The sequence below is a fragment of the Camellia sinensis genome, chromosome 2 (assembly GCF_055761805.1).
Source record: "Camellia sinensis isolate YWXY chromosome 2, ASM5576180v1, whole genome shotgun sequence".
Lineage (NCBI taxonomy): Eukaryota > Viridiplantae > Streptophyta > Magnoliopsida > Ericales > Theaceae > Camellia > Camellia sinensis.
The window spans coordinates 122,216,366-122,227,312 of NC_138962.1; the positions used below are offsets into that span (position 1 = coordinate 122,216,366).

At 38.1% G+C, this 10,947-nt stretch overlaps 1 protein-coding gene across 1 annotated transcript; it reads right to left on the bottom strand.

Annotated features, from left to right (window-relative positions):
- Window positions 1–9,158: 9,158 nt before the first annotated feature.
- LOC114283904 (uncharacterized) lies at window positions 9,159–9,902 on the bottom strand. The gene has a single exon (XM_028226783.2). It carries the CDS (start codon window positions 9,900–9,902, stop codon window positions 9,159–9,161), a length of 744 nt encoding a protein of 247 aa, XP_028082584.2.
- Between the last annotated feature and the right edge of the window lie 1,045 nt (window positions 9,903–10,947).

The window sequence follows — 10,947 nt, forward strand, 5'->3', positions numbered from 1 at the left end:
CCCAAAGGCAATGTTTTGACGCTTTGAATTCGAGTTTTGAGCTTGGGAAGCAAATCTGTAAATTCTAGAATTTGCATCATTCGCTTGAGCGGTGGAGTTTGCACTCGAGCGAAGAATGTGTGCTCCCAGTACTTTTGCAGAGGTTAGGGGTTGGCTCGAATGACAGAATCTGTGCTCGAGCGACCACCCTTATGTTTGACTCTTAGCTCGAGTGTAGGAAGTTGAGCTCGAGTGTAAAATTCGAGCTCTCAGAAGTTTTGCAGAGTTTTGTAGACCGCTCGAGCGACCAAAGTTGGGCTCAAGTGAAGACCTTGTTTTCAACAAATTTGACTAAATGTTTCAAATTGCATTTTGGTATCCTCATTGCATCTTAGGCATTCCTAAGCCCTAATTAAGACATAATAATGAGGATAAGGATTAGAAACACACCACGATAGAGAATAAATAAGTTAAGTATTTTTTGAGCATGTGTTTCAATGTGTATCCATTATGTGTTTATGTAGGTCACGCGCTATAGACTATCGGATCTGTCTGCTCTGTCTGTTCTGCTACAGGAGCTGTCTGTGAGTAATAACTCTATAAAGTTATGTTTAACTTTAATTATTTTCTGATTATACGAAATGATCAGTTTTTTGAAATGCTATGTTTTCTATGAATAAATGATTGTCCAAGTTTTTAAAATGTATTCGTGGTATTCTTAGTATCATGTGATATTTTACATCCATTTATGGGTTATCAGGTCCCTTTATGGGTCATCAGCTATGAACGTCTCTATACACATGAGTCATCGGAACTACATCCCATATAATCATGGGTCATTAGATTTGTTAGCGCTAATCAATGTACCACGTATAATCACATGCAAAATCTAAATATGAGTAGGAATATGAATCTGTTTCTGATCTGAATTTTGATTTCTGAATCTGTTATGGATATCATTCATTAAACCCTTTACTCTGTTATTATTCACTGGGCTCCAGCTCACTGTATTATTTATGTATGAAGGTGATCAGGCATGTGGCCAGGTTCAATGATGATTGTTTGGAGGTCTGTTTGTGTCGGCCAATCTTTGCTCCTCTCGAGGAGGTTCCTAGAGCGTTTCATGTGGTTGAATTTTGTGAACCAAGTTTATGACTTTTGTAATACGTTTGTTTTTGCTGAACGAGTTTTTGTATGTTCTATATATGTAAAATATGGTGATGTAAGACCAATGTGAATATGCCGTCATGTATATGTATTAAAAGTTTTAAATTTTCTGTCCTATGTATGTCTACCCAGCTCTATGGACATTATATGTTTGTATTTGCTTTTGCTAGCCCTTGTATTTCTTTTAATGTGTTCAGAGGCCTTTGGTAATCAAGGATTATTGGCTAGTTACAACATTAAACCTATAAGGGCGGGTTTGGGTCGTGACAATTATGTTGGACTTCATTCATTTAAATCGTTTATATTGATATTACTCACTGGGCTCCAGTTCACCCCTCTCCTTTATATATATATATATATATATGTATGTAGGTGAGTGCTTGGATCATCAGGTGTAGATGTGCTTTGGGAGTCCACCCCATGTGAAGCCGTTTTGGAGTGCCTCCGTGACGGGGCGTGCTTGGGCTCAAGTGGAGTCAAGTTTGTCAACCCTTTTTTATAGTTTTGTTTTGTTTTGTCTTCTAGGAACTTAGTTGTGAATGGATGTTTGTGAAAGATGTTTAAATGTGTTGTGATATATCCTTGTAAAAATATGGAAGTTTATTTTGCTAGAGGAGGGCTTTCATATATGCACTGCTCAATGGACTATCTTTTATATTTAATATTGCTTCCATTAGGCCTCGTTTAATATATTATGATCAATTTTGTCTTTGAGGTGGAATGTAATCTGAGGATTACTGGCTGGTCATGACCTAAACCTCTAGGGGTAGGTTCGGGTCATGATAAATAGAATCCCTACTAAGCCATGAGTCCATTCTAAGTCTTTCTCTCACCTCTTTAACAATTAGGTCAGCTGATAGCTCAGTGAGTAGAAGCATGACAGTAAATACAATTATGAAAATAGGGTTCCATTCCAAAATAAGATGTATATAATAGAAACTAGATTGCTATACAATTTTGATAAAGATAATCAGATTAAAAAACAAGGTTGTCACACCTCGGATTTCCAAGGCCTGACCCACGCGAATGATCAATTAAATAATAAAAAATAAAGAAAATGATAATCTCAGTAAAGCGATATCTCTCATGTAGATGGATATAATTGTGACACCCCAAAATCTACAGTAAGGGTGGTAGTCAAGGGAAAGTCACTAACAAGTCCTATGACCAATGACCAAGTAAGATCCCAGATCGCCGGATGAGTTACATTAGCCTCCCTTCTAAGTCTAGCTTTCTTAGGTAGCGCACTATCCTTTTCACAGATCTTAAAAGGCATTGACGCAAGGTTTAATAAGCAACGTAGGGTATTATATTAGTTTTTAAAAGACAAACATATAATAATAATAGGAGAATAGATAGAAAATGTACTTAGTTACAAAAATTATTTCCATCAATATTACATTCAAGAATAAAATTCCAGATGGACTATACAAAACACAAAAAGAAATTTCTAACTTCTTTAGGACAGCCAAAAAGTCTTCGAAGGTTTCTGGCTCGTTGTTTTCTGCTACAAGCCCCTCTTCGGCATCTGGCATGATACGCCGTGAACTTTGAATGCCCAGTAAATGCACACACACCTCGTCCTTTTTTCCCAATCTAATATATAATAGCAATTACAACAATAGGGGAAAGGAACATGACATTCAAGTAAATAACACAAGTTACAAGGTTAGTTGTTAGTAGTCTAGAAATCCCCCAAAGAGATTTCATCCTCCTAACCCCAAGAATCGGACGCGGATTATTCAGTCTGCCCCGTTTTTTGCTGCTTTGTAGACCTTACCCCAGATGCCTACCAAAGGTTACATACCACGTAGTGCCAACCGAGGACCTCAAAAGAGACAGTAAAATAGGGCCTTGCCCATTCCCTCCTCACACCAAACCATCTAGGATCCGAATACAATTGCTCCGTTCAATGGTTCCGAACAACCGGTTGCGCAAGACTTTAACTTTCAAAAGGGAACACGTCCCACTAACCAATTCAATTTGAACATAACTTCATCTCATAATACTCATGTGATCGAAACCCCATTAGCCACCCCATTAAGTTTTCTGTTTTGATTAACGTTTTAAGTTAATTAGTACAAGCAAGTACAAAAGAATAAATTTGCATAAATGTGAGCATCATCGAAAGACTAAAATGAAAGGTACATAACCATGACATATGTAATATCATACCAAGACATGATCATATATTAATAAGCATATTTATGAACACAAGAGCATAAAATACCAGTGCAAAATAGAATTTTCAGATTCAGTATTACTTAAAGATTAAAATCAAAAGGACTATTTCAGATTTTTCCCAAACCTAGCCTTCCTATGGTTCGTAGAGAATTTTATCTAGTTTTCAGAACATGTTTCAAAAATGGAATAGATTTTTCTAGATTTTTAGTTATTTGAGAAACATTCCAGCGTTGTCCAGATTCGTTGACCATTACAAAAATCGGATTTTCTAACAAACCGCTCACTCTTTTTCAATGAAACCTATTTACCTTGAAATTTAACTCTTTAAGAAAGGTTTTGACCTAAAACTGGGGTCTAGAATATTTTTCTACATATTTCAAGAATTTTCAAAAGTTGGTTGTAAAACAGATGTTTCATGCACAATACTCAAAATAAGAAGATTGGTGAGAAAAGAGGCCAACTAAAGGAAATTTTTCATTTCTTTTGTGATGAAAACATACTAAATAATGTATCAATTACTCAAATTTTTAGAGTGATGGTATGCCTTTCAAAATAATGTGAGATATGGGAGAAAAAGGTAGTTTTGCAGCTATTAAGAGGAAATATGAATAGGAGAAGGATCAAAGCCCAATTCATCCACTTTGAATACATGAAATAACATGTGAAAAGGAAATAGGAGAGATGGTGATGTGGCTTACTTGAGGCTTGGTTGGTTAGCTAGCAAGACCTTCTCTTTCTTTCCTTTATTCCACCAAGCTCACTCTATCACCCTCTCTTCCTCTCAGCTGAATGAGGTGTTTGTGTATGTGTTCTTGTGTGTAAAATGATAAGGGAAGGGTTTTATTTATACTAAAATTGGTGCAAAAGGTCTAAAGTACCCATCGGTTTGAAATGGATTGGATATTTTTGATTTACTTAGAACTTAATGGAATAGTGAATGATTAGAGGTCTTAATTGTGAAATTAATCATGTTCTAGTTAAGCTTTGGTTAGGATTGAACTTAGGGTGGAAGCGTGGTTCCATGTTTTGGGGGTACTAGCAAACTTTTTCCATGAATTCATGGATATGGTTTGAAAAAGTCGTATTCATTTCACTTGCCTAGGGTGGCCGGCCATGTTTTTTTTGGGGGGGAGGGGGTGTTGGGCGGTGTGGTTTGAGGGAGTTATTTTGTTTTTTTTCTTGTGTACAATTGTTGAAAATTTCAAAATATGGTGTATAAAATAGTTTCAAAGGTATAAGTATATACATATTAGTACTAGTTTGGGGTCAATTAGTGATTTAATAAAAATGTGAGGGCTTTGGGTTTAATTCATAAATTGGAACATTTATTTTAGTGTAGAATTAAACTAAATTAGGTGTAGAGAATCTAATTCGGTTTAGATTTCTTGTTTTGAGTAAAAAGGTTATCAATCGACGAACGTGATAAAACCAGAAAAAACAAAGGTTTTTAAGTGGTAATTTTATATTTAGGGAGTCAATTAATTAGTATTAAGATATTAGAAATGATTCCTAAGTTATTGAAATCGATTAGATTTTGCAAGTTTTCAGTTGGCACATATATTTTGATTATAGGGTTAAAATTGTAATTAATTAAGAAATTAAGGGATTTCAAAGAAATAATTTAAAAGTAAGGGACTTTTAAGAAAATAAAATTTTCAAGGGCCTCACAAGTTATCCCCCTTAATACTATTTCATCATCAAAATTTAACTATACATAGCTTTCAAACAATTGGGGGTAGTTTGCCTTCATCCAGTCTTTACGTTCCCAAGTAGACTCTTCAATCCCTCAATGATGCCAGAGCACCTTTACTAGATGAACCATCTTGCCCCTAAGATTCTTCTCTCGACTATCTTGTATTGCTACAGGTCCTTCTTTAAAGGTAACATCCTTGTCAAGACTGATTTCTTCCTAGTTGATGACGTGCAATGGATCGGTGACATATTTCCTCAACATAGATACACAAAAGACGTTATGTATCCCTGCTAACTACAGGGGTAGAGCTAGTCAATATGCCACTTTACTCACCTTCTCCAATATTTCAAACGGTCTGATATACTGTGGTGATAGCTCATTTTCCTTCCAAAATGTACGATCCCACGCCTTGGTTGCACCTTTAGGATCATATGGTTGCCTACTTTGAACATTAGTGCTCTCCCCCTCCTATCCGCGTAATTATTTTGATGGTCTCGAGCAATCTTTAATCATTGTCAGATCAGTTTGAATTTCTCTGTAGTCTTTAGGACAAGTTCCGGTCCTATTAGCTTTGCTTCACCTATTTCAGTCCAACAAATTGGCGATCTACAACGTCGCCCATACAACGCTTCAAAAGGCGCCATACCAATGTTGGCTTGAAAACTGTTGCTATAGCAGAATTCAATTCAAGGTAGGTGTCGCTCCAACTTCCTTGAAAATCCATTACATAAGCTTTTAGCATATCTTCGAATGTCTAGATGGTGCGCTTAGATTGTCCATCTATCTGTGAATGAAAAGAAGTGCTGAAACATAACTCGATACCCAAAACTTCTTGTAGACTTCCCCAAAAATGAGAGGTGAATCGTGGATCGTGATCCGATACAATGGATACCAGAATTCCTTGTAGTCGAATGATTTCCCCAATGTAGAGCTTGCACATGGACTCTAAAGTGTTGGTTATCTTATAGGGTAAGAATGTGTTGACTTAGTGAGGCGATCCACTATTACCCATATAGCATCAAGCAGTTTGGGTGTCCTGGTTAACCCGGTCACAAAGTCCATTGTCACGTGCTCTCATTTCCATTCAACTATTGGTAGGGGCTACAACGTTCCTCCTGGCTTCTGATATTCTACCTTCACTTGCTGGTATGTTAGACATCTTGCTACAAATTTGGCCATATCCTTCTTCATTCCTCTCCACCAATACTGCCTTTTTAAGTCTTGGTACATTTTAGTCCCTCATAGATGTACCACAAATACAAAGTGATGACATTCCTTAAGTACTTTTTCTCTAAGCAACTTGTCATTTGACACAAGCAATCTACCTTGATATCTTAAACTCCTATTAGGGTGAATTACCCAATCAAACATTGGTTCTCTTGATTCCAGACGTCACTTAACATAGGCTACTTCTTGATTGTGCTTTTAGACCTCTAAGATCTCACTTATTAATTTAGGCATCACCTTCTGTACACGTATACCTTCGTGTCTTGAGTCTCTACCTAAATTCCAAATTCATCAAGTGTCTTAACCATATCACATTTCTTCACGACTAATTTAACTATCATTCTCCTACTCTTGCAACTCAACGCGTTTGCCACTACATTGGCTTACTGGGATGATATGAGAGAGTGAACTGGAAATCCTCAAGATATTTCATCCATCGTCTCTGTCTCAAGTTAAGGTCTTTCTGTGTAAATAGGAACTTCAAGCTCTTGTAATCTGTGAAAATCTCAGATTCCCCATACAGGTAATGTCGCCATTGCTTTAGAGCAAAAACTACGGCCGACAATTCCAAGTCATGCATTGGGTAGTTTTGCTCTTGTGGTTTTAATTTCCTGGGACCATACGCGACTACCTTTCCATTTTGCATGAGCACGTAGCCTAACCCTTCCTTAGACGCATTGCAATACACAGTGTACCCCACTTTTTGTTCCGAGATGATCAAAATTGGTGCACTAGTTAATATTTTCTTTAGCTCTTGAAAGGATTTTTCGTAAGCTTCGTCCTATTCATATTTTACTCTATTCTACCTCAAATGAGTCATTGGTCTAGCTAGTTTGGAGAAATCTTAAATGAACCTTCAGTAGTAACCAGCCAATCCCAAGAAATTGCAAAATTTTTACACAGTTTTCGGTTGTCTCCAATCTAAGACTGCTTCTACATTGGTTGGATCCACCGAGATCCCATTCGCAAACACTACATGTCCTAAGAATTTCACTTCTTTTAACCAGAACTCACACTTGCTTACCTTGGCATACAACTGATTGTCTCTAAGAACTTGGAGAATAATCCTTAAATGTTGCTCACGCTCTTTGTCACACCTTGAATATACTAAAATATCATTAATGAACACTACTAAAATTGGTCAAGATATGGTGTGAAGATCTTGTTCATTAGGCTTATAAATACTGTTGATGTGTTGGTTAGTCCAAAGGGCATTAATACAAACTCGTAGTGACCATATCTGGTTTAAAAGGCAATCTTTGGTATATCCTCATCCTTGACTCATAGTTGATGGTAACTCAACCTGAGATCGATCTTTGAATAATACTTTGAGCCTCTAAATTGATTAAAAAGATCATCAATCCTAGGGAACAGGTACCGATTCCCGTCATTCTTTTTAGCAAACAGAATGAGCGCTTCCCACGGTGAAATGTTTGGCCGAACAAATCCTTTTTTGAGCAACTCCTATAGTCGTGTCTTTAATTCTCATAGTTCTGCCAGTGCCATACGATATGGGCCATAGATATTGGAGTCGTTCCAGGTTATAGCTCAATACTAAGGTCCTGTTTGTTATGGGGTTAAGTAGATGGAAGGGGATTAGGATGGAGGTGGAGTTATTTAGTGTTGTGTTTGTTTTGAGAGTTGGAAAGGGGATTAGGATGGAGGAGCTGATATAAATGGAGGTTAGAAGGGGGATTGAGATGGAGGAGGTGGAGATGGTATTAGAAAAATAGTGAGGGGATTAGAAATTTTTTATTTATTTTTTAATTTTTATATATTGGGAATTTTTTTTTAAATATTAATGTTAATTTTTTTTATATTTTTTTTATCTGTTTTATTATTTTATATAAAAATAATTTAATGATTCCTACACTAACAACTATCATCAAAATAAGCACAATTTTACTTAATCCCCTCACTATCAATCCCCTCACGATGAATCCCCTCCATTCTACCTCTGAAAACAAACGGGGCCTAAAGTCTATCTCCCTGGTTGGTGGCAATCCCAATAATTCCTCAGGAAATACATCTGTATATTCTTATACTACTCGCGGAAGTTTTAATTTTGCTTGGTCCTCCTCATTTAAAATCAAACTTGCTACCTTACCCGCAAGTTGATTGTGCCACCATGTCCTACGTTTTGTTGAAATCAGGGAATCTTGCATATCCTCCTTAAACTGGAAGCGTGCTTCGTCAGGCACGTGAGCCACTACCTTCTTTTGATAGCAATTGATCACCGCTCAATGAGTGGAAAACTCGTCTATGCCCAAGATGATATCGAAGTCCGGCATCTCTATGACACGAAGGTGGCAAGTCAAGCATAGGTCCGAGACTCCTATCTTACCATCCTTACAGATTAACTCTATTTGAACGCACCCTCCCATAGGTGATATTACACTTACGTAGTTTCAAAGGGTTCGCACACAAGTTCTAATGACTTAACACAAGCAGAGAATATAAAAGAATGCGATGCACCAGTATCAAATAAAATATTCACCCAAGAATTATATAGTACTAAATTACCCTTAATTACAAATGGGTCCCCCTTCTTTTCTTGCAAGGCAATGACTTTGCCGGTTGCCTTCTGGTTGCCACTGGTCTTGGCATTCTAGGTTCCTTTACTCTTCTAGTATTGTTGTCCAGTAGATCCCATCTTGTTTAACCAGGGCTTCTATCCACCCATTGCCTGGGCATTTGCTTTAGAACCTCCTCCCTGGTATCCTGATAGACGGAGTTGGGGGCATTCGCTCTTTTTGTGCCCCAGCTGCTGACAATGAAAGCACTGGATTTGTCCTGCCAGCCTTGATTGATCCCCTCACTTCTAGATCTGTTGTTGAGGTTGGTGTTGTTGTTGTTATGGTTGTGGCCTTGAGTAGGGCTTCAGGGCCGTATTTTCCTTGTGGTTCCTCTAAGGTCCTACAGATGTCTGACCCCCTTTCCGCTTGTCACAAAATTTCCTAACATTGGCTACTTCCCTTTTAGATTCTAATGCCGTCTCCACTACCCTCGCATATGAGTGAAGTCGTTGCGATAGAACTTTCCCCTTGATTGTAAGGTCCAGCCCCCATTCGAACATCTTTGATTTCTCTTCATCATTAACTACATACCTAGTTACGTAGCGGGCTAGTTTTTCAAATTTTGTAGTGTGTTGGGTTATGGTCATATTCCCCAGCTCCAGGTTTTGGAATCCCCTTACTCGCTCTTGCCAAACTGTATTTGGAAAATGTTTATTCAGAAACAAATCCTTAAACTGGTTCCATGACATGCTTGTCATGTCATGGGTATTCTTGATTAGTTCCCACCAATGATCGGCCTCATCATCTAACTCAATTACTGCGAAGGCTATTCTATCAGCATCTTTAGTTATCCCTATAGTGTCCAGCATTTTCTCTATTTGCTGAAGCCAATTTTCAGCCACTCTCAGGTCTGCTACTCCTGTGAACTTTGGAGGCCTTTGTTTTCTAAACTCTGAAAAGGGTTGAGTCCTCTCGTTTTGCCGATTATTCTTTCGTTGTCCTAGTTCTTCCAGAATTTGATGCCCAAGATTGTTAGGGATATTGCCTCCTGTGGGTACGGGCCCATGCTGATTTCTAGGATGGTTCCGGGCATTGTTGCTAGTCTCTGAGTAGTCATTAGTTCTCGTATCCACCATTCTGTTCATGGTACGAGATAAGTTGGTTTCAAGATTTCTAATTGGAGGTAATCTTTCTATTAGACTTGAAATTAAGGTTTAGTTTTCTTAGGGAGTGGCAAAATATTAAAGAAAATAACAGTCAACTGATATAGATTAAATCGTCAATTCATATATTTATAATAGGCATCAGTACAAAAGGCTTCCAAATTAGAGTTTTATTCAAAAGACACTACACACAACCTAGTTACAAAGTTACTACATATATATTAAGTATCCATACTATAAGTGGATCTTACAAAAGCCTAGCTTACTACCTTTAAATTTACTCTCATTCCCAGACCAGCCGAAATCTACTTCGGGATCCTTATCTGCCGAGTCAGTTGCCTGGCCAGGAGAGCGGGGTGTATACATCAGTGAAGGAGGAACGCGCTCAGATGACACCTCGATTGGAAATGCTAGGGTTGTTCCTGGCTGCACCGGTTGTTGCTCCACCTCTATTGGTTGACTGTTGTCAAGGTAGTGAGATCCGCTACTCTTAGCTTGCATCGGGTGTCGGTGTGGTGCTTCATCTACCAAGGTCGGCGTATCAGGGTGTCCATCTTTCGGTCATCTTGCTCCTTTCAGATTACACTCTTTACTGTGTGACTCAGATACTGCAGACGGCGTCGAACCAAGGATCTCTTTTGCTCCTTCGTATAGTAAGAGTAGTCTGTTTTCACTTTTCGTATCTTCTTGATGATCATCTCTTTAGCGTCAAATTCACATTGTCGGTGTCTAAAGTAGGTATTGACGGACAGGACCCTCCTACCTTGCATGTGAAAGACTACCCATGTGTCCAGGCAAATGTCGGTTGTTTGACGGCTTTCCGATGACGTCCTATGGTGGAGAGAAAAGTTTTTAATTATTAGTCTCTTTTAAATAGATATACTAGTGTGATAGTAAAATACACTAGTGTACAAGGCTAAGGGATTCTAGAGTTGCGTATCAAGTTAAGCGGGCTAAGGGTTGAACCTAGGATCTGATACCAAGTTGTGACACCTCAAAATCTACACTAAGGGTGGTA

Bases quoted from the DNA above. Each gene is read 5' to 3' on its own strand.
- LOC114283904 (XM_028226783.2), bottom strand. From the start codon at position 9,902: ATGGTGGATACGAGAACTAATGACTACTCAGAGACTAGCAACAATGCC.